General features: G+C 28.6%; 1 protein-coding gene across 2 annotated transcripts in view; it reads left to right on the top strand.

Annotated features, from left to right (window-relative positions):
• Window positions 1–22639, top strand: part of LOC132934540 (cell growth regulator with RING finger domain protein 1-like) — a 46085-nt gene extending 23446 nt beyond the window's left edge. For both annotated transcript variants that reach the window (XM_061000858.1, XM_061000859.1), the window contains exons 3-6: window positions 17419–17590; window positions 17742–17889; window positions 18192–18299; window positions 20256–22639. In XM_061000858.1, coding sequence (XP_060856841.1) covers window positions 17419–17590; window positions 17742–17889; window positions 18192–18299; window positions 20256–20639 — 812 coding nt within the window. In that variant the 3' untranslated portion in view covers window positions 20640–22639. The remainder of the gene's footprint in view (window positions 1–17418; window positions 17591–17741; window positions 17890–18191; window positions 18300–20255) is intronic.
• Window positions 22640–25170: the final 2531 nt, after the last annotated feature.

The following is a 25170-nucleotide window of genomic DNA, read 5'->3' as shown; positions in this document are numbered from 1 at the left end:
TCCTAACAAAGGAATTTAGCGTGAGAATAATTTCAAGACCATCTATACGTAATATTGATGTACCTTCTTGTGTAGTTGTGTACAATTCATTATCACTTAATAACAATCATAATTAATAACACAATAACATAATAACATAATATTAAAGAAAACAATAAACCTACAATAATAAAATAAATAACACATACAACAGTATTAATATTATTATTAAAAATTGAAAAAGCGTACTATTTTATCCTTTGTTTTTATTAAATGTAATTATTTGGTTTACATTCTTATTGAATATTCCTTCTATATTTTAATATTCATGATCGCATTGGCGGAAACGTAAAATAAAGTACCTACCTTTATATTATTCTAAATTGTTTATGTTATGTTTACAATCCATTTATTTTATATTTATATGTTAGTTTAGGTCAAGTATTCACCACACACTAATATGATCTACCTATTAGTTAAAGGCAATTATATATGATTAGTCAAGGAAATTAAATATCTTTATTTAAATGTTATGGTCTAAATAATTATCAAACAAAATTATTAAGACTAGGTAATCAGTTAACCGTCATTAATTACTATACATTAATTATGGAGTATAGATGGATAATTATTATAAATTAAAAAGTAAAATATTTAAGTGGTAGTAGGTATGCAATTTAATTGTAAAGTAAAAAATCATAATTATCACTATGCTTAATATAATATATCTTTAAATCAAAATTTAAGAAGTGAAGTATAATATATTCAATAATAACTATATGGCGCGGTATTACTTTTCATGTGGATTCACATAACCAATTTATGAACACCAATGCAAAATAAAGAGGTATAGTAGGTAATTTAAATGTATATAACATAAATAAATGTAACGGAACATAGAATATATGAAAAAATAAAGGAAGAAAGCGATCTTTAATAAAATATTACTAACGTAGGTTTTATCTATTAAACAAATTATAGACATAGTTTTGAATAAAAGAAGGCCAAATTCATTGCAAATTCATTGCAACAGTAATTTTATTAAAAACAATTTATTAAATGCATGTTCAAAAAAAAAATCCACTACGACAAACGACACAATTGCTTTATAGGTATCCTTGAGTATATTAAAAGGAGACTATTAAAAAGTTCTACGATAAAATATAGGTATACATTTCAGTTTCTGTGTGGAGCGATTGATGTTTTTATTGCTAAACTTGTTTTATCGTCAATAAGTTTAATTCATCTGGTTTATTTCAAACGAGCTATATTACCTAGGTATAAGCTATAATATTATTATTACGTATCAACAAAAAATAACACTGACATTTATATATATTTCATATTCATAAAATGTTTATTGTTAATCAATAATATATATAAAAAAATATATTTATATAGCCAGTGATATATATACGCAGGATTTTTCAAGTAGGGAGGATTTTTTGTCCAGTCTCTTAATTTCAGACGTTTAGGTGAGGCATTTGAAAAAGTTTGTACAACTTCAACTTCTCAACTTTGTAGAAATAATGCTCTGATTAATTGCAATAGAGGTTGTTGGTAGAAAATTGGATCTACCTATTCTACCTAGTTGGTGCTTTTGGGAGGTCAAAATTAAATGTTCTTACCTAGTAATTATTCTATAAAATAATCGAGAAAAAAATTAAAATTTGTTAAAATTGTAATATTATAATTAAAACAATATTGTCTGGTAACTTTGGTTAGACCGTCTTCGCTTAGATTTGTCTTCGATTAGTTTTTTTTCTTAAAACGTCAATAAAACATTTTTCGTTCGGTCAAAAAACTTAAAAACTTAATACAAGGTTTCTGTTCCTTATAAGTTTTTATTACTTATAGGTTTATAGCTATTTAAAAACACTAACGACACATAAAAATAATTATTTTTCATAAACAGTTTAAATTTTTACTTAACCACACTAAATTAATTTGTAGTTAAAAATGTATAAAATGTTCAATTTTTATAGCCAAGTCTTGAACATTTAATACAAGGTTTCTCATATAAGCACCTAGGTCGTACTGTTACCAAAAAATCACTGATCATTTTAGGAAAACTAGTATGGAAATACGATGTTTTTTACAAAAATGATTTTAATCCATCTACTTATAAATTATTATTAATAAAAGCAATATTAAGACACAATAAAATATCCTAGGCTGACTCTCCGCCTCAACTCAGATTTTCGTATGCAATTATATACCTCTATAATATGTATCAGAATCACTGAATTCAAATTGATCACTTCCATTACGCGTGACCCACTCGACATCTACTGTACAACAGATTGGTTCCCACTGTCTCATTTTTCATTAATTAAGGTTTAGGTATATACATTTACGTCCTTGTTTACTGGTTGATTATACAGTTTAAACTTGATACATTTTTTTTTAAAATAATAATGATACGACCAATTATGGTACGGGCCCCTTTAGCCCTTTAGTCCTCTCCTTGCTTTACGCCACTGAATATAGAAGTGTAAGCTTAACCAATACCACATTTTAATCGAAATATCTTGAGCTCATCTATTTTACAATGTTAACCAGTTTTCCAATTTTAGGGATTTTGACGAATTCCGTAAAAATTCTAACTTTAGACAATCATAAAAATGTATTATGAACTTACGCTCATTTTTTTTTTTAATTACGCTTTTATCAGCTCATGTAAAACCTTGTATTACATTTTCAAGTTATATTAATTTGATCGAATAAAAACTATTTATCAACAATAATATTGAAAAAACCTTTAAAAAAAAAAAAAAAAAAAAATCGAAATTTTCTCATGTCTATAAATAAATATGTTGACATTTCTTCATGGATGGAAAATAGTCATATTAACATTTGGTGAAAATGTGTAGATACTACAACTTATGGTTATTAGTTTTTGAGTTACACCAAAAAAATTATACCAATTTTGTTAAAATTGGTTTTGCGTAAAAATTCTCATTTTCCTGAATTTTTTTTCTTTACCCTATGCTTTTGAAAACTACTGGGAATTTTCAATTTTGGCATCTCGAATGCACCGATTATATTCACTTTTCTATCTTAAAAATGCTGGCGTAGAATATCGGAGCATTTTTACTAACCCAAAAGTTGACGACAGACCGAAAAAAAAACACACATTACGTTTGTAAAAGAAATACATTCATCGCTACGCTCAGAATTAAAAATATATTTTATATACCTACCTATTTAAAATAACTTTTTAAACAGTTTATTCCTATCATATATTTTTAATATTTTATTGCTACTTGTGAATTTGTTACTTGTTCAATGGGTATTTAGCCTATCATTTTCTTGAAAATAAATAAGTATGCATATAGGCTTATATCATACCATTGTAATGCTTGCACTAAAATCGAAAAATGTTTCTTCAATATTTTATATTTATCAGTTTACATTGTAGTGAAAATATTACGATTGAAAATAAAAACCTAAATAAATCTCAAAATAAATTAGATTTTTTCTTCAAAACTGTATTGCATATACAAAATATACTATAAATAATATATAAAAATAATTATTTTCAAAACCACAAAATTGATTTCTTATAATAAGACCTGGTCTTTTATTTTGTTAGAATGATCAGTAAGTTTAAAACGTTGTTAAGTATGTGTAAAAATAGTCCTCGATATAAACGCTGTACAGTGTACCTATATGCGTGTAAATATCAAATCACTCAAAAATATCATATTTTCTATAGTCCGGAAGTATGTTGAAAATAATTTATTGTTCTTCACACCTAAAAATTGTAAAAATAGTGTTTAATAATCTATAATATTGAGTCTTCGACAATTTTTTTTATATAATTATATAGGTACCTATATATTATACATATAGGTACTAAATTACTTTATTATGTCGATCATTTATGATTTATATATTGATTTAATATTATTTATTAGACTAATAAATTATTGATATTATATAAATAATGAGGATACTGGATGTATAATATATATGTATAAATATTTTGAGAGTTAAAAGTCTTTTGTCCTTTAAACATAATGATTTATATAGATACCTACATTTTATAGCTTCATACATTGTTAAAAGTATTATTACAACTTTCATTATAAGAAAATTATTTATTTTATTATTTATTGATATTTGCCCTTTTTAGCGTATTTCATTTACTTTGTGTATGAACTGTTGTTGGATAAATAGAATACACGAACAATTTTACAAAGACCTAAGATCAACTGCACAACAGGCGTATTTAGGAATTTGTCATGGGGAGGGTCCAGATAGTTTTCAGAAAACAGAGCCGAGGGGGGACAAAGCCCCCCACACCACCTAATTACTGTTTATTAAATAAATATACCATTTTTATAAGACGATTTAAAATTTTTGAGTTTTCGATTATTAAATAATAATATATACAAAACAAATTTAAAAAAAGCGGGTAAGTGGATGTCGCTCTGCTGTACAGTAGGTTACGAGTGGGTCAATGTATAATGGATTGTATTAAACTTGAATTCAATGATATAATATCATTGTATAAGAAAAACGTTTCTGAGCGGAGATGATTTGTCAGTCTGGATATTTTATATTGTCATAATTTATTATAAGGAATACTGGGAGACTACCAAGGAGGTTTTAGACCAAATAGATCCACCACAGACCAAATATTTACTATTAGGCAGATATTTCAGAAAATGTGGGAATTTGATAAGGAGGTATATACTTTGTTTGTAGACTTTGAGAAAGCATACGATTCCATACATAGACCAACACTATTTAAGATATTAAAAGAGTTCAATATGCCAAAAAAGTTAATTAACCTGATTAAAGCGACAATGGAAAATTCTGAAATAAAAATAAAAATAGCGAACTCTACATCTAAACCGTTCAAAGTAACTTCTGGTTTAAGGAAAGGGGATGCATTATCTCTAATCCTTTTTAACCTAGTTCTGGAAAAGGTTGTCAGAGATATGAACATATCAGAAGGTGTAACTTTAGGACAGTCAAAGATAGGCCTGCTAGCATATGCCGACGATATTGCCATCTTAGGAGACAATATCGAAATAGTAAAAATACATTGTAAAAATACATTGTAAAAAACTGATGGATGCGGCGAATAAAGTTTGTCTCAGAATAAATGATAAAAAGACAGAATATATGAAACTAAACAGAAAAGACAGGATGTATCGCCACGGGGAGAGTATGAATGTAGATGGACATATATTCCAAAGAGTTCCACAATTTAAATACTTAGGTGTCCTCTTAACTCAGGACAATGAGTTAAAAGTAGAGATTTCCAAAAGAATGCAACTGGCCAATAACTGCTATTTTGGTGTGGGAACCCTGCTAAAATCGAGATCAATATCTTTGAACTTAAAAATAAAAATATACATGACATTAATACGTCCTGTCGTCCTATATGGGTCAGAAACATGGGCACCAAGAAAAATAGAGGAAAAAACTAGACACATTTGAAAGAAAAATTTTAAGACGTATATACGGACCCTGTTTGGACTCAAGAACCCAAGAGTGGAGAATTCGAACCAATGAAGAACTACAGAACTTGTTTCAGAGACCATGTATTTCAAACGAAATCAAAAAAAGAAGACTGTTGTGGGCAGGCCACGCCTGGAGAAAAAAAGACGCTATGATTAACACAGTAATCAGGGAAGAACCGAAAGGAAAGAGACCACTAGGTAGACCACGCCTAAGATGGGAAGATTGTGTGAGGAAAGATGTTAAAGATGTTAAAGAGGTTGATCCAGGAGCAAACTGGAGAGAAATAGCAGAAAATAGAATAAATTGGAGGGAAATTTGTTTTGCGGGATGGTCTTAAAGGCCGGAAAAACCCCAAAAAAAAAAAAAAAAAATAATTTATTATAATGTAAGTTGAATTAATATTGAAATATTTTTTTTTTTATTCGTTTCTATGATGATAAACAAAGCGTTAGAAATTTAAATCCCATTTTTTTTTAATTTGTCGGTGGTTTTGTCCGTGGCATTAAATAACTATTGAGAAAATCAAAAAATGACCTCCCTAAAGTACCATCTTGATCCAATTTGCTAAAAGATAAGATACTACATACTGAAATTGAAGCACTCCTTCTGGTGAAAATTTTGTATACCTACAGGATAAAAAAAAAAAAATAAACTCCATTTTAAAACCACTAGCTTTATCGTTCCGCTCAGAATGTAATATAGTTATGTTATAACTTATAACTTTTATAAAAATATTTCCTAAGATACATTACTTCATTCATTGTTAATCTTAGATAACTTTTCAACCTTTTTAAAGATGAAAATGATCTATCTGGAGTGGCTGTAGATACTGGCAATATACATAACTACAAAATATTTGAATTAAAAAATGAACTCGGTATTTTTCAACCATTTTCGGTACCAAATTAATAACAAAAAAAAATACGATATTAATTGAAAATGTTGATAACTGAAGCTTCGAAAATTGTTTACAAAATCCTTCGTACTGTACGATAAAATTTGTTTTTCTTAATCATGTAAAAACACAACATTTAACATGTACGAGACATGAGTCAGTGGGGGGAGGGTCCGGACCCCTGGACCCCCCCTCCGTAAATAAACCACTATACAACAAGGTCTTTATCTGGTAAGGAGGGGAAGGGTGATTTTTTCAATCAAATGTACTGAAGTACTCCCATTTCATTTTTTTTTTATTTACATTCTTTTAAATATCATAATATAAATTATTATTTATTACCTTGATTGGTAATTATTTTTTTAACAAAGTACAATTCTTCAAAGGGGAAGTGGTCGAGACCTGAAATCCACCCATTCGGTACGACGGTGACCCACTGCTCTCAATCAGGGGCGGAGTGGCCGGTCTGGAAATGGGAATTTTCCAGATGGCCTGGACTATATTATGGCCTGGTCATTTTATATTAGATTTTATTTACAAAATTAGTAAATGCGTCAACAATGTTTTTGTATTAAAACTTTGAAACTATAAAATAAGATTTTGGAATGGGGGAGGGGGGGCAAAGCAAAAAAAAACAGCAACTGTTCTATTACTTGATAAACGCAAAAAAATAAGAATAAACATTATAACATTAATATTGTCAATGTGAAACCAATTAAAAAGAGCTCCTATATGGCAATTTTTCAACAGTTATATACCTACTGATTATTTGTAAAAATAAACGCCGAAACACGTTCAAAAATATATTTTTAAATTTAAATTGGGAGAATGATTGGAAACACAAGTTTAGGTACACATTTTTTCAGACACCAAAAATGAATGCAACGTTTGAGTACTTAACCTAACCTAGTTAGGGCTACGCCACTGCATTAGAAGTTATACAAAATAGCAAAATAGTGATTGAAACACTTTTATAGTTTTATAAAATTAAAAGTATAAATATTATTATAAATAAAATGAAATGTATTTATATAATTCTATTGAAATAGGTAAATATATAATTGGAGCGTTGCGAGAAACATTTTCTTGGTGATTTAATTGGTAAATTATGGGTGGCGTACTGGCCTGGATAAATTTCAATCTCCCGGCCTGAATTTTTTTCCCACTCCGCCCCTGCTCTCAATTGATTTTGCAAAATGTGTAACTTAAAGAGGTACCTAGGTCCTAGATAATATTTTCAAGAAAATGTAAAATAATTTAGGCATTTACAGCGAAACGATTTCGAAGACTATTTCAATACACTGATAGATAAAATGTTATTTTTGTTCATCAAACCTTTCAATATCACCAGTATAATAAATTAGCAAATACATTTTATAATAGTTTATATATAATAGCTCATAGTAGAATATATTTTGAAGTATATAAACATAGTATAATTATTATTAATAAACAGTGATTAGTAATTTGCATTAATTAGAAAATCTACCCACAATTTTCTTATTTATTGGAAAGATTTTTAAAATAAAGAGTAGGTGCATTTTCTTAGGGAAATTAATTGACATTGAAATTATCAACGGTCATTGTGTGCGTGACATTCACTCACCGGAACAATTCTGATAAAGAGTCAATACTCGAAATTTGAAGGGCGTCAATCGAATACACAATATTGTAAGTATAGGTTTGAAGTTAGTTCTCTGTTCAATAAAGCCTATCTATCCGTGTCCATCATACTACCACAAAATACATGGAGTAATTTATAAGGTGTGTATTTTATTTTTTATAGATAAATCTTTGATTGGTTACATTCATATAATTATAATTGGTTGAATGTTTGTATTGTTAATAATTATCATCTATTTATTTCAATAAATTGCCGCTATCAATTATCATATTACCTATAATAACTATAAAAATTTGTTTTTTTATTTAAATTTATTTATAATCAACTACTTGAATATTTTTATAAATTGATTTTATTATAAAATTATTATAAGTATATATTGTAAGTATTTAATCTGTGGGTTTGTTTTTAAAAGTTTGGAAATGGAGTAATGATTAAAATATTTATTATTAATTCAATGAATTAAATTCAAATGATGTGATTTATAACACAGGTAGTAAAAAAAATGTAATTTTCTTATAATTTTGTTAACCCGATTCAATCATAATAACGTACTTGTTAATATTATATCTACTTGGCCACAAGACGGCGGACTTTTGTAAGTCGAGTAGGTGGGGTCGGCTCGATGACTCTGAAGGTTACATCATGACGACACGTCCCAGGTTATAATTACTTACGCTTTACAGTATAGTTCTCTTTCAAGGTTATTAAGCGGCATGAAATAAACAATAATATTATGTATCTAAATAGTACCTGTGAGTATAATATATATTATATTTAATATGCATTATATATATTTTATAATATGCCATGAGACAATAAAGTGTTAAAGCTTTATAAAGTTTAATTCCCATCTAAATTATAAAAAAATGCAAAACCGTGCAACATTTGAAAAATAAAATAACTTTAAGTACCTAAGTAGTGTTTTTGAGATTTTCGAATTCGTACGAATATATTTTAATAATATTTGTCAAAATTACGTTTTGCATGTGCCAAGACTAAAAACCAGTTCGCAATTCTTTGCTTTGTTTTATTTTATATTTCTTTGGCTTGGATCACGCATATGTTTTTTCCAAGTATAAATACATGTTATTATGTATATCTGTGCGTGCGTAAGTACATGTTAACATCCCTCCAGTCGTCTCTTCTAATTTATTGTCGGAGGCCGAATAGAACCTTCATAATTTTTTCCCTATTCGTGCGTGTGCACGATATATTCTTATACGTATACGTTCATAGAAATTGTGTTACGTTTTGTGTACCTGCCTTAAATATAATATAGGTGTGCTATTTAGATTACTTGCCACCGCAAAGAACACGTCTCTGTCACACGCGTGTATAATTTATGCACAAGCCTGTGGTACAGTTCAACGGAGGATCATTTGTGGCTTTTCCATCAGACGCGAGAGGTGTGAGTGTGTGTTCTATTAATATTATTATATCGACGGTGTTGACTTCACCCACAGCGATTTCGAAACGATTGTGAACACCGTGCAAAACTGAGACTATAATATTACCAATGAGAAGGGGTTTTCCGACGGGACAATGGGCAAACATACTATTATTATTATATACATATTTTTGTATTTATTTATTTATTCGCATGTTTAAAATATTTTACCTATATTGGCGTATTACCTACGTTATATATTATCACTGTTCAGTCGTACAAAATAAAAACTTCATAATCCGAGCACATGATTATTATTATTAATATTATTATTATACAGACTACCAACTCAAAAAAAAATCTTTGGATTGGAGGACTTCGATTCTTGATTATGTTGCTCCTTTTACAGTGCATTTACATTATGTTTTATTTAAAAACAATTTTTTATAGGAATATATTTACATTGATTATACATTATTTTTTCCATGTAGGTACGTAAAAACGACTAGATATAACATTATAGTTATTTATGAAATATTTTTTTACGTTATCCATATCAAGTACTTATTTTTCTTTTCTTTATGAATACTTTACTTGTTTTCAAAAATAAACTAATGTTGTTTACGCTTTGAAATTTGATTAAAATAAATAATCATTATAATTTTGGCGGAATCCCATTTGTAAACTCGATTTATATTATATGTTAATTAAAATATTTGGAGAAAAAATGTCTGCCAATTTATTAGATTATTACTATATTTTTTTTTATGAATGTTTTTTGTTGTAGTTACTTTTAAAATTATATTTTTAGACCCTGAACAAGGATGGACTGTTATAGGATAGTTAGCATAGTCGTTTTCATAAAACACTTTCTCACAGAAAAATTATCACGTCTAGATTCATATAAGTATAGCTAATTTATCAATTGATTTGAAATTGAAACCAGATGGTTTAAAATTACTAGAATTATGTTTTATTTATTTAATTCACCTTAATACTGATAAGTAATTTTTCAAAATATATACTCACGTTAATTAAATGAATAAAATATTATCCTTCGCTCTAATGCCTAAATTTTATCAAGTGCAATATTATAAATTATTGTTTTCAAATTTAAAACTAAAAAACAGCTGGCAACTGGTCCCACCCATTCTCATTATTCGGTATTTTTATTTGATTAGAAGTTTTTTGTGGCCACACCATCAAAAGTGTGAAAAAACATGAACAGTTGTTCAATGAAAAATATGATAACTAATTCCTTAAACACATTTGAAAAATTCCTCATAAAAAAACGTCTTATAATGACCTTGCATGTACAATACAACCGAAATGTTACATTTTTTTGTGACAACGTAAAATGTCCTTAAAAAAATATCTGTCGAAAGCGATAACTGCTGGTAGTAAAACAATTTAGCATCCGTGTAATCCATTGCAAGTAACAAAGAAAATAATAAACGCGCACGATGCATCTATATATCGGTAATGGATTGAAGGTGTGTATTATAATATTATACATTTTCGTTCTGAGACCAGGATTTAAACTTGAATATTTGGTTTTTTTCAACCGGTTTTAGCGGTATAATCAGATTACTGTGAGTTGGTTGATGTTGTATGTACAAAGTTGATTGTACAGAGTTGATTGGTTTATGCCTGATGACGTGCTGTATTACAATAGTACCTCGGTACTATAGTTTTTTTAAGCAATTAGAACAAAACTGATTTCGTGTTTGTTTTTCAAATTGGCAATGGAGGTAAAGTTGAAAAATTCCGTATGATTTAGAATTTTACAAGAATATTAAAGTATGAAAAAATTATCTGAAATGCAGATATTGGCTTAGAATTAATCTTTAAGTGAACTAGAACGTTTGTACGGAAATATTGGTATTTATTTATTTTGCGTTAATAAAGTAGTAACATAATATATATTATTACCTACCTATGTAAAATAGTGAACACGAACATGATTTTTGTTTTGGTGCGTCCAACCCAGTTGTAATTTTTGTGTGGAGACGCACGTTATTAAAAATATATAATTTATTCATAATTTTTACCTAATGGTAATGTATTGAGCAAATTTTGCGTTTAAAGTTATAACTTGCCTAGACTGAAAATTCCAGGTGCCCGTTGGCAGCATCCCTTAAAAAGACACACTTATATAAATAATAATCCTACTTCATAGAATCGACAAAATCAATTAAATTTTTTATTTTAGAAAACAACATGAACCCTATTTTCCTATATTTAAATTTTAAATCTTTATTTTAACCATTTAATAAAAAGTTTAAATCTGCTTGAATAAGGTCTACTTTCTAATTACGTATTCAAAACCAGATCTCAGGAAATGTTTTCAATCCGTTCCGGAAAATGTAATTATATTTTTAATTTGCCTTTGACCAGAAGTATGTGAGTCATGTGGGGTATAAATGCTATTACAGAAACAGTACGTTTATGTTATTTTAATTGTTAACCTCAAGTCCTTATAATGTATTTTGTTGTGTCATCATGACAATTGTTATTCTAATAATAGTATTATGAAATTACTGTACTTTTCCTGTACTTATAATACAGCAGTAGAATGTAACGCTGCAGAATGTGGTCTTCTATAAATTAAAAAAAATGTATATATATTCTTTCGAAATTAGTTGTATTCCTATTTCTGTAAGTTCTTATAATGACCCTTTGCTTCGCATTAAACTATTACAGAAATAAACAGTTTAGTATCTGAATGTTTTGATCGAGCATTCACGATGAATGTGGTAGGTAAAACTTACTTGTTATTTTTAGTCACATGAAAACCCGAGTAAAAACCTATTAAATTATGCGTGATTCCATTATATTTTACTTAATACCCACCTGATTAAGTAAAATATATGTGTTATAATGTGATGAATAATAATTGTACTTGTAATTCAAGCCTCAAGACCAAGGTTTGACGTCGACCGGCCCTTTTTATAATGGATTAAAAATATAAAATTACAATTTACTTTGTCTCGTTTCTTTGGTGAGGAATATTTTTAATAAAACGCGTGCAATAGTGTTATTATTTAAACTTTTTCCTTGATAACTTCTACTAAAACATTTGGTATTTATTCAGAATGAATACCTAAAAAATAATCATAAAATAATAGGAAATTTAAATTTAATTAAAAAATTGATTATTCTTACTTGTAGAATATTACACATAATGGTATCTTATATAGTAATATACTTATATCTTAGACCTCAGTAATAGTAGTTTAATGACAAACTATCGCAGAATTTACCGTAGTATGATATCCGTTAAAGAAGTCGCTAGGAAAATTCGTTATTTTAACGATTCTAATCTACAATTTACGCATGCATAGTTTGAAAATGTCCTGAGTATTCCCATTAATCATTATTGTGATAAAACTTCAGCCATTGGGCAAATCTTATATAAGTCTCAGACGTAGATTGATTAATGACAACCGGAAATTGAATACAATTTTATACTTTTTCCTTCAAAAATAATTTCACACGAAAGCCGATCATACGCAAATTACATAATAATACGATGTAGTCAATGTATATACCAATATATTATATGGAATGCATACCTATACCTATTACTATAAACTCAAAGAATTTTAATTTTAACTTATAGATATATAATTATGATGTAACACGCATAATATATTTATTTATGTCACGCGATTTAATAAAAAAAATTACAACTTATTCCAGAAAGTTTAAAATGAATATGGTAAAAATATGATAAAAATATCTTTAAGATGGATTAGTAAATAAACGCCAATAAAATAAATAATAATATAATATTTTATAGGTAGGTACTATATTAGTTGAAAGTAGGTACTTGAATCATGTATAATACTTTAAACAAGATAACAATATTATTATTTTATTATATAATAGGTATCTAACTATATTATTTGGATTCAATTATACTTAATATTACTCATTATACTTTTCATATCATTTTTAGCTTCCATAGATGTTGGAAAATTAAATTTTTTATTCAGATATAGTATATAATATATTGTCTGATATAGACTATATAGATGTATAGTATTTAATGTCTTAAACCCAGGTTTATTCACCTCTAAAATCAAATCCAACTTACAATATATGTATCAGATTGTACCTCGTGTATTTAAAACAAATATTATTTAATTTACATTTTTCTATATTTTTTAAGATTTTAATTATTTTAATTTCAAACATTGTCTGTTTGTCCACGTGATTTCTAGACAACGGCTAAACGAACAGGATAAACTTGGTATATTCTGAGTCAGAATGAGCTCTAGTTGTACATGACGAAGAGCTTTTTCTAAAATTTGATCTTAATATCAGTTGAAAGCAGTTATTAAAGTTACATCATATTATGCAGTTAAACTTGTTAATTTGTTACATATTCTAAATGTATATTATTTTCTATATAGAATTGCAACTTTCTGATAATTTTATATCTACCATCCGGTTTCTTGTAGGATTTTTTTTTAAGGCTTGAAAATCATTTTTTAATATCTGCACTTGATAGCGGCATAATTATTGAAATTTGGTAGATATACCAAGTTTAGGTGATCTAGAGAAAACTAACTAAGTATAGATATTATTTCAGTTTTGTTTTATGACTGGGAATTTGAGTTCTTGAAATTAATTTTTGATAATTTAAGTACCCCACGCTATCTTGTTACCTTTGCCACTATGTTGTTACCATCACAATACTTATATCTAATTTATTTATTTTAAGTTGTATTCAACTTTTACTTTGTTATAAAGGTAATTGGATTTATAAATAATAGGTACCATACCTTGAGTAAAATAACTAGACATTTTAAATTAGTTTTAATTAATTTTAACTATTAATATTACTTATCTACTTTGACTGAAACATTAATTAAATACTTATTTACTTTTTTTTTTTAGTATCAGTTAATTAATTTGTGAAAGAAAGACTATTGTGAGTATTTAATAATACTTAAATAAAAGTCTACGCCGATCTGTTATTACGTCAATTGACGTAAAAATAGATACGTCAATTAAAATAATATTGCTCAAAATATGAATTTAAAATTATTTATAAATATTTGGGTTTGTCGAAGTAAATTTGTTAAGTTACACAATTACATACATATTTGGGAGAATTTTAAAAACTTTTAAAAACTTCATTAAATCATGTATTTTTTATGTTTGGACTTGAAAGTGAATACTTTCTAATTTATTTTATGTTAAATAAAATATTAATATAAACTATTTTAGTTATAGTTAAACAAATATAAGTATTTTGATAAAATAGTACCTAGTAATATGTAATATATGTAAGTATTATAACCTCGAAAGATATGTTTTTCCGGGTAAAATTATAAATTATAAATAAAGAATACTAATGAACAAGTTATACAAATAATATACTTGCTTAAAACTCATCGTGACCTTGAGGCTTGAATTTTTTTGACCAGACTACTTATTAAAAAAATAAATAATAATCAAATTTTCAAAAATTTTGAGTTCTTTGATAAAAAATAAATAAATACTTTAACAATTTGTTAAAAATAGAATTAACTACCTATAGCAACTTAATGTTAAACGATCGATTCATCATCCATGGTCTTCTTTAAAACAAGTATAGCTTAGCTAAAATACTGTTGGCTTAAAAAAACCATTAGGTATATTATAAATTATAACTGTCTATATTATAATGTAGCCAATTTTATTTCATTTGTTATACGTTCAATGTTTTGGTAAGGAATAAAGATAGCTTCGTTTTTGTACCTACTGAATTTATGAATTTAAATTCAAGGCATTATTCAAATGTCTAAGTACGTAATGTAACAATGAAAAGCGTTAATTAAAATACTTAATATCACATACAAACTAATTTTTGAAAAAAGTTGACTATTTTTACAGAGCTTTTTGCAATCTATCTCAAAAGTACATTGTGTTAATAGATTTTACTATAATATTAATACAAACTTGGACTTAGCTTATGTCTGCATATTTCGTTATATTATTTTAACGAACTAGAAAAAGCATATTTTCCAAAATTTAAGCATTTTTTAATAATTATTACTATCGCATTAAAGCAAATTTTGATATATAATATGCCGATTTCTTTCCTTTTTTACGTGCAATAAGTCGTGAATTTATTTATTTAATTTGTATTATATTATATTTTATTATGCAATGTTATTGCAATAACTTTTTTAAAAGCCATATTCTTTTTAATTTTATATCAAATTTATAAAATTACGATGATATAATATACATTTTGTGTATTAAATTTATAGATGATAGTTACAAGAAATATAATTAACTTAGTACAACAATTGTATTACACTTCAACTGATAAAATATATTTTAATAATTTTCTTACTATACGTTAAAACTTTAAACTTGCAGCTTGTGTTTCCGTTTTCAGAAATAAGTTATTTGATTGACATACACATTTACATTCTTAGTTTTCACAGGTTAGGTTAGGCATTGTATAAAATGCATTAGACAATTTTCTGTTGAAAGTATTTAGAGAAGTTTCTAAAAATATTCATCAATAAGTTTTGACTGCGATTCAAACACTTGTCAAAATACAAAGCTGTGCTATATATAGCTATGTAGGTGACATGGAATATGTTAAATAGTCTTAATTTTATGAGATATATATTATATATATATTATATTTAATGTCCCCATTATGATTCAAATAAGTTATTAATCTTACTTATAAATATCAGCGTACGACGTAATCGTCCGAATAAAAACATTATTCAATAATATCAAATTTCTCATAAGAACGTTTCATATAATTTGAAGACAGTGTGAACACCAATAATAATAATAGTGTGACATGTTTTTCGTTCGTTGATCTTGCCTAATGGTATTCCGGTAGTAAAAATACAACTGGACGAGTGCCGAACTCAAGTCCAAACCTTTCAACGAGAATAAAATGTAATCGATTTTAAGATCTTATATCCGATGTGATAAATTATTTTTGCTTAATTATAATCGCTATTTAAGTTGTTATTCTTGGCATCGCTGTTATTATAATCCTTCACCAGATGTAAATTTTAAATGGTCGATCGTACGAAATCAACATTAGACAAACTTTTATTACCAAGTATTTAGTATGTTTCCCTTATACAGTAACATCATACACCCACAAATTTCCAAATAAATTGTACATTAATTTTCTGTTGTTATAAAATTATTGTTGTAAGGTATACATCTTAAAAATAACCTACCCATATCGTTATTGTTCTCATAATTATATTTGAATAAAAATATTTGTTAAATACTTTAATTGTGTTCTTCAATTTGTTTAGGGATTGGCTTGGAATTATGTATCTACCTATAGTGTACACACCTATATATATATATGAATAATGAATATAATGTGTTCCGTGAATGCAAATAATTTACAAGTTAAATTATTCGGTTTTTATGATAAATATTGATTGGACCTATTGTTGTTTATATTTATTAAACATATTTTTATGTTATAAAGTCTATGCAATATTCATAAACCTATTAAAATGTCAAACACAATAATTTCCTCGATTTATCCATAATCTTATAAAATTTATATAGAAAAAACCTTAAATGAACGTTACTAAAAGATTATTTTATTTTAAAGGTTACTGTTTGACTAGTTTTTTCTCGTTCAAAAAAATATGAAATGCTGAGTTTATATTCAAATTTGTGTATTCTTACTCTAGTTAATATATTAGTTCGAGGTTATTGTATTGTGCACGCCATTAATAATAGTCCCAACAAACATGCCCTTGAGACCATTGTCGTGAAGTTATTATTGCATCAATAGGTACCTGATATATATGATTAAATACTGTTGACGGGTGACTAACGTATTTCAAAAGTTAGAATAATTTTTAAAAAGTACCTGTATACATTTATATATTATGTTATCTTAAGGGTATCTTTTAAAACTTTAATTCCTTGTATAGAAAAATATTATCCAAACGTTTTGAATGATAATCAAGTATAATTTAGCTACTATATCTAATTTATACAGTTTTAAATCTATAATTTTTCGTAATTGTCTCTTTTAAATTTTTTTTATAGATCTTCGATGCACGATCTCAAGCCAAGTACCATATACATTGCAAGCATTTTGGGGCGTTTCTATCCGGGAACTTCATCATTTCCTATGGAAGGCATGGAGCTCATTTCAGACAGCCGTCAAGGACGATTCATTACTCCGTGGACATTACCAACATTGTGGATTAACTTTGCAGTATCCTTTAATTAACGCCAATATTTATCTAAGCACTGATATATATTTGACGGATTTAGCGGCTTTTCAATTTTTTGAATATAATATCTGCCTATATTCTGTCAATGAAATTAAATTAGTTGAAAATATCCTTAACTGTTTTAATGTTTAGCGAAACAAGCCATACCGAAAAAACCATTCAGATGTTTATGCCTGAGGGAAAATTGGATTTGGGAACTCCCCCTCGACATTGCTACCCTTTGGTTATATTCCTTATACGCGACACTCCCGAAAATTCCACTTTACATCCAGACGAGACGGTGAGTCCATATGATATAATTTTCTTGTTCTTGAAGTGTTTTTAAGATGTACATATTTTGGTAGGTATAAAACTCAAAAAATACATGAGTCGATTAAGTCGAATTTATTTTTATTCCCCTTGAAATACGAATTATTGAGACTCGACTGTTATTATAAATGTGGCTATAATATAATGTAAAATAAACAGTAGTACATCTGCAGTAGGTAACTTCTATTATTCTCAATGTGTACTTTATAATATAATATAGGAAAGTTAACGATCGTAAATTGGTATTTGTAATTATTTGTTGTGGGTTTGTAGGTGGCATTGGTGAATGTAGTACATATCCGGGATAACGTATGCACGTTGCCTACAAACATTTTGGCGCAGTACCTGAAACAAGCAAACGGACAATTGTCATCATTAAAGGTTAGTACTTTAGTAGTTAGTACCTACTTAGTACATTATATTATATATGCATCGCGTTAAAACGCGCACGTGGTGTATGTGGGCAGTGGTGGCTGTGGCTCCATTTGTAGGATCAGTGAGGTGCAGTGCATTTGTATCCCCTAGTTAATTAAATCTCCCATATTAAATAGATACGATTAACAACCGCATAATTACACGTGTAAAACAAACACTGTATTTAACGAACAATGGGGTTGTTTTTGGTATCAATATAATATTATCGATATGTACTAAAGGTATTTCATCACACTGCAGTTTGTGGGCCACATAACGACGCGAAATGACGCCACTGTGTATAAGTTACGTGCGGTAATTGTGGCTAACCTTACCTACACTGCAGCTGTGCATTATCTACCATTTAGCATATATTATTATCATCTATATGCATTAGATATAATTTCCTTCAAAAACGCCCACGCTTGCTTCTTCCACTCCGTTTGAGGTCCTCTGAAAATTGTTGTTACCAGTCCATTATATTGTACTCCGTGGTTACTATTAAGTATTAACTATAAAAGTATTGGCCGGGTTGACACTCGATTATATTTCACGTCCACGTCATCGTCCTGCAATGGCACTAGGCAGTATATATTTAGCGTGCGCCGCGCCACGAACTGTTTAACATTCAGCATGATCAATATGAACTATGAGTTGTCTATAGACGGCAACGTTTCTTATCAGTTGGGTCGCTAGTTATTTTAGATGGGTTACTTACACAGTGAGCTACACATTTTAAGGGGCGTCACCCATTACCACACAAATTATCAAAGAACGCATTACAATACGGTGCACAAACTTTGATATCATACCGATAGCCTCTGTTACCATACGTGGTCCAAATAAAATACATATAAAATATTCAAATGTATCAAATTGCCAGTTAAAATAATATTAACTGAAAAAATTAATTTTTCTATCGGTTATTTGCACAATTACGACCGGCTTATCAATAACATACCACAATATAAAACGCCAATATTTTATGCCTAATAGATGACTTTCAATTGTTTACATAAAATCTCTATATATGTAAGACCTGTTTTAATAAAAGTAAAAACTGAACACTATTTAATTATAACATTTTATTAACTTAAATTTGAAAAAAATATTTATTATAACTTTAATAAAATAGCCAATAGGTCATGTCTAATCATTTATATGTGTATTGCAGTGTAGTAAATTAAATGTATAAACTATGCAAGCTACAAAATTTGATGAATGCGTGTGGTATCGTTCCATTTTTGTGTGCAGTAATAGGCTATGAGATATTATTATGCATTTGTCCGGTATCATGCCATTTTGTGCATTATTGGGTCGTGTTTGTGTGGTAATGCAAAGCAATTTTCAAAAAAAAAATAATTGTTCAATCATGTTATACATAAAAGAATTTAATTTTAGAAATATTTGTGGGAAAAAAAATAGTCGCATTTCCGACTATACAATGTTTACAGTGTAAACTTTAAACTATACATAACAAAAAAAAAATAAATATTAATGACAGTGTTATTGTTTGTCAATGCTTACTTGTTCAGTTGTTGGTTTAATATCCAGACCAAAAGTCGCGGAAAAAATATAATAGATCAATACTTATACAGTAGGTAGGTCTACGGTGCACATGGTAATATGGTATAAGTGTACAACCATAATATATACGCAAGTTACATAACATTGTACAATATTATGCATGGACCTATACATACTACATAAATTCAACTAGACGACAATAACATTTCGACCGATCAGTGCCAACCCGGCAGAAATGTACACCATATGTTAATATACTTATTTCACGTTACCTATTATATTTATTCTTTTCTTTTCTCCATATAAACTTGTTTTTTATTCCTAAATATTAATATTATAATGCCACTATGATGTAATAACGCGTGTGCGTGTGGTGTTTTTTTTTTGTCCCCACAGCAACTTTATTTGGCCACCGGCAACGCTCTCAGTTACCAAGACGATGCCTGCAGCGACGACGCGTCACAGAGGGCTGTCGTTCTGGACAACGGCGTTGGCAGCTTGAACACCAGCCAGGAACAGTTGTGCGTCGTCTGCCAATACTACCCGCTGTCCAGAGCCCTGTTGCCGTGCCGCCACACGTGCATATGCGCATCGTGCTTCGGCAAGCTGGAGACGTGCCCGATGTGCCGCAGTCCGATCAAGAGCTACTTCTGCGTGCGCAACGAAGATTATTTGGCCGACTGCGCGTTGGGCCTAGAGAAAACGGGAGCGTCGGCCAAACGACAAGCGTTTTCCCAGTGGATTCAAAATAGTATTACGGAATTTCTCGGCCTACATTAGGTCTCCACCCACCCACACCCTCGACACCCTGCCCACCCCTTCCCTCGCCAATCCCGCCATCATCGCCTCCACGAATCCTGCATTTCTCCTCCCGCACGGTCCCATCATGCTCTTCTTCTATTTATTTCTCTTAACTCGAATCAGCCGTCTACTGTTAACATATTGTATGCATTTTAACACATGCGCGGTGTAAACAGACACTCACAAACACATCAATCGGTTTATAACAACCCTTTGTCGTACACGAATTAGGATGTTTGTACATTCTACAATTCCTCCCCTCTATACAATGTAAATTATTCAATAAACATACGAAAAAATTGAAAAAAATATATACCTCAAACTTATGTATTTATAACGTAGTTTGGCATATTCACCCTGAATGTATATTATGTTTTTGACCCCCTCCTGTCCCTCCCATTTTATTTATTAAGATATTATGCACAAATATCATTATATTTTATAATGCTACATAAATCGGCCTGAAAATGAGGTATAACCAAAAATACGTTTACCACGGTGTAGTGAAATGTCTACTTACAGAAAAAAATGTTCACATGTTCACATTTAGCACGGTGTTGGTGGTGTGAAATGATAAGCTATATTACAAACTAAAAGGACATATTGTGTAGAGACGCTAGTCGATCAAGTTCTTTGTATTTCCAGAATCACGAAACGAACGAATATAATATTATTGTCTATTTTATGAATTTATCACAATTGTTTCTCCCCTCCCCCTATATAACATATCTTTTGTTATAGACTTATTTATCACAGAAAAGTTCCTTATACATAATATGTGTTATACTATATAATATTCGTAAATATTTTATTCTCTCGAAAAGAACTATACGTACAACACTTAACTGTTTAAATTTCAAAATTGCACGAACATAAATTTAAATAACAATAATCTTCCATAATATAATTGTTGACGTGCTATCGCTCTGCATTTATAAACGCTATTTTTTATTATCTTCCGTGTGCATAATGTAATATTATAATGGTTTATAATTTAATTTATATATTAAATCATTATTATTATTATTAAATATTATTATTATTATTATTATTATTATTATTATTATTATTATTATTATTATTATTATTATTATTATTATTACATATTTATGTGTGTATATTGTGCGGTAACTTGCCCCTCTCCTCAAAAGAAAAATCCTCGGGTTTAATATTTTGAAGAGGTTTAGCTAGAAGCCGAGCAATTCAATTACTATCATTTTATACATTATTTTTCATTAATTGTATTTTTTTCCTTTCGTTTTATATTACTATCTAAATCTTGTATTTATCGATTTCCCATTGAAGTATTGCGTATGGTCATAAAGTATATGCGACATTAATAATATGCCGTTATATTATTTTTATATTGTATTTGTATAATTGTAATGATAAAATTATATAAATGTATAACAAATTATATAATTTATGCGCATGCGTATATTATATATTTATACATACAAATTCTCGTGTAGTTAAGAAATGTTGCTCGGCCCTTATACTCTCTTTTACCGACCTCAAAATATTGAAACAAATGTTCGTGTTTTAGAACACTGACCATAATATTATAGAGAGATCCCATATACTTATATAAGAAACGCACATATTATAATATACGATTACGATACATTGAATACTCCTAGTTGTATTTGTTGATCTATAAAACTGTATTGTTTTAATTTAATTTTAGTGTATACCGTTGAGGTGAATTTATATAAATAGTTTAAGGTGCATTAACGTTAAGAAATTTGCAGTGTTTCCTCTTAAAACGAAGAGAGTCTGTTAAGATTTTATCATAACTTAGTTATTACCTAATTTGTTTATGGTTAATATATTCACTCGGTTGGGCTAAGATGGCAATGTACTAAAAGTGTTTTGTCGTGAAACATCACTAACATAATTCTAATTATTATGATTTTTTTTTTTGTATGCCTATAATATTGAATGTGTGATTGTGATTAAATAAAAATGATTCAAATAACTTTTTTTTCAACAAAACGTAGTTTTTTATATAATGTATACATACACCTATCGTTGCGTATTTTGTAGACGTGGCTCTGTGAGCTGGGACGATCAATACAATATATTTTAATATATCGGCAATAATATTATATATATAATATAATGCATAAATTATTATTATTATATATGTATACGTCCTAAACGTCATATTATATTATAGGTTACCTGTGGCCATGTGGAACTCTGCTACAGCTGCAGTTCAGTATTGACTATCGCCGATCTCATTATAAATACACCGTTTTTTTATAGGTACATATAGTATTATATTGTAGATATATAATATAATAATTGGATATTGCAGTGACGCAGTGCAGCAGCAGTTCTACAATACGATGTTTTAATTGCCGTGTGTTTAGTTTCCTGGTTTATATATATACCTATAGGTACGTAAATACCGATAAATATATATATAGCTGGTAGGTTTACCTACCATAAAAATGTACAGCAAATAATATTCCTGGTACTACCTATATATAAAAGCAATTTTTTTTTACTGACAACTAAACGCAATGTATACCTCCTATACGCGTGTCCCCATACTCGTATTAATTTAATAACCGACGCTGTATGGCAATAGGTACCAATTATTATGTATACGGCTGTATGCATCGGATAGTATATACCTACGGCGACCTACCATTTCAAACCCATGCCCCCCCCCCCCTCGCCCACATACGTCGGCACATAACGTCGCGAGCCAGTGGCGCCGAACCTACATACGTAATAATAATAATATGTACACGAACCGAAGCGATAATTTCGGTGTATTTTTCCACTTTCCTTTATAAGGTAGGTACCTACCTAATAACATTAATATACTAATATTTGGTGATGGTAAACAACTTTTGGCTTCCAAAAATTTATATTCGAGTACCTATAATACAGCGCCAATGTTCGTATAATATGCTCATATCAATCATAATACTATAATCGAAGTGTAAATAATTTACATAGGCGAGATTGGGGGAAAGCCCCCTAAATATTCCATTACCTCCCCGCCATAAAAAAATAACCAGACAGCTTATTAGGTGTGTGTTATTGAAGCTCCCAAGGTTCACTTTGCTGTTAAAAATTTTAGCACACCCCCTCCCCCCACTGAAATTTTAATAGTACATTAATCCTATGAAACATTTATACGATATTTAGTTATACACGCTACCCATATGATATGTGATGACTATTTAGGGCAAGCCAAGGGACTATTAATGCATTGAAAATCGTGGAAATATGCATGCAAAAATGTAGCATTAAGGCGTATTTCATCAAATATGCAACTATAAGACTATAGATATTAATATGCAAATATAATTATACTAACATGCATAACATAAATATTTAAAGCTATATAGTGTATAATATTATGTATTTATGTAATACATTTATGCGTATATACAATTAAAATTCTATAAATACCTATACTTAAAAAAAAAAGTTAAAAATACATAAATAAAACTTTAAAAAAAATAACCTGTACGTATTAAATGTACAGTAAAAATGTGTTTATTAATGAATAAAAATAATTGGTAAAAACATAATTTGGCAAGACGAGAGACACAACTATTTAAAATAGAAAAAAACAAGAAAGTTCCTCGCGTTGAAATCATTATACAATGTGTCCCGTGAATAAGTGACTGTCCGGTGTCATAGGATTCTATTACCCTCAATAATTTTTACCTCCCCCGGTAAATATGTCCTAGGTTATAGTTATCGGGGGTAAATATATACTAGGATATTTTGACATCCCCTGGGGGGTAAATATATCCTAAGATATTTTTACTACCGGTAAAACTGGAATATTTTTACCCCCCGGGTGAATGTTGTGTTAATGGAGGGGGGGTTTAAATATAATGTGTTTAGTTTACATAAAATAAAAACATTTCTAGACTTATATTCCTATTCTGAAGAACTATCATAGTTTATAGATAAGTAGGGTTCAAAATACTTATTGTAATATGCATTTAACAAATACTTTTCCATTAAACTGGATTTAAAATATTGAATAATTCATGTAAGTATATAAATAAGGCACAATTTTTTTTTTTGGGGGGGGAATGTTTTATATTTGTAAATACATTTTCCCTGTGGTCCGGCACTCGACCATTCGAAAATTGATAACGGTAATGTATATTTTATTATGTTAAAAATTCAAAATCTATAGTTATTTTTATAAAAAAAAACACGGTTTACTCGAAGTCTGAAATCAATAAAAGATAGAAAAATCTAGGTAAAATTAAAAAAATAGCGTTAAAATCGACGTAAGTAATCATTGTTAATAAAAGGTAAACAAGGGGGTTTGTTGATTTCAAAATGGACTATTGTTAAATGTTAATTTATAGATTAAAACAGCATTAATAATTGACTAAAAATTACCATTTATTTATTAAAGTTGTTGTTTATTTTGATAGCTTTACATATTTTGTAGACATTTCAAATGTATATAGTTCTAATGAGTTTTTAATTTTTTTAATATTAAAATGATAACAATCTCTAT

Source organism: Metopolophium dirhodum, chromosome 1 (assembly GCF_019925205.1).
Source record: "Metopolophium dirhodum isolate CAU chromosome 1, ASM1992520v1, whole genome shotgun sequence".
Taxonomy (NCBI): domain Eukaryota; kingdom Metazoa; phylum Arthropoda; class Insecta; order Hemiptera; family Aphididae; genus Metopolophium; species Metopolophium dirhodum.
This window is presented reverse-complemented; position numbering and strand designations above follow the sequence as displayed.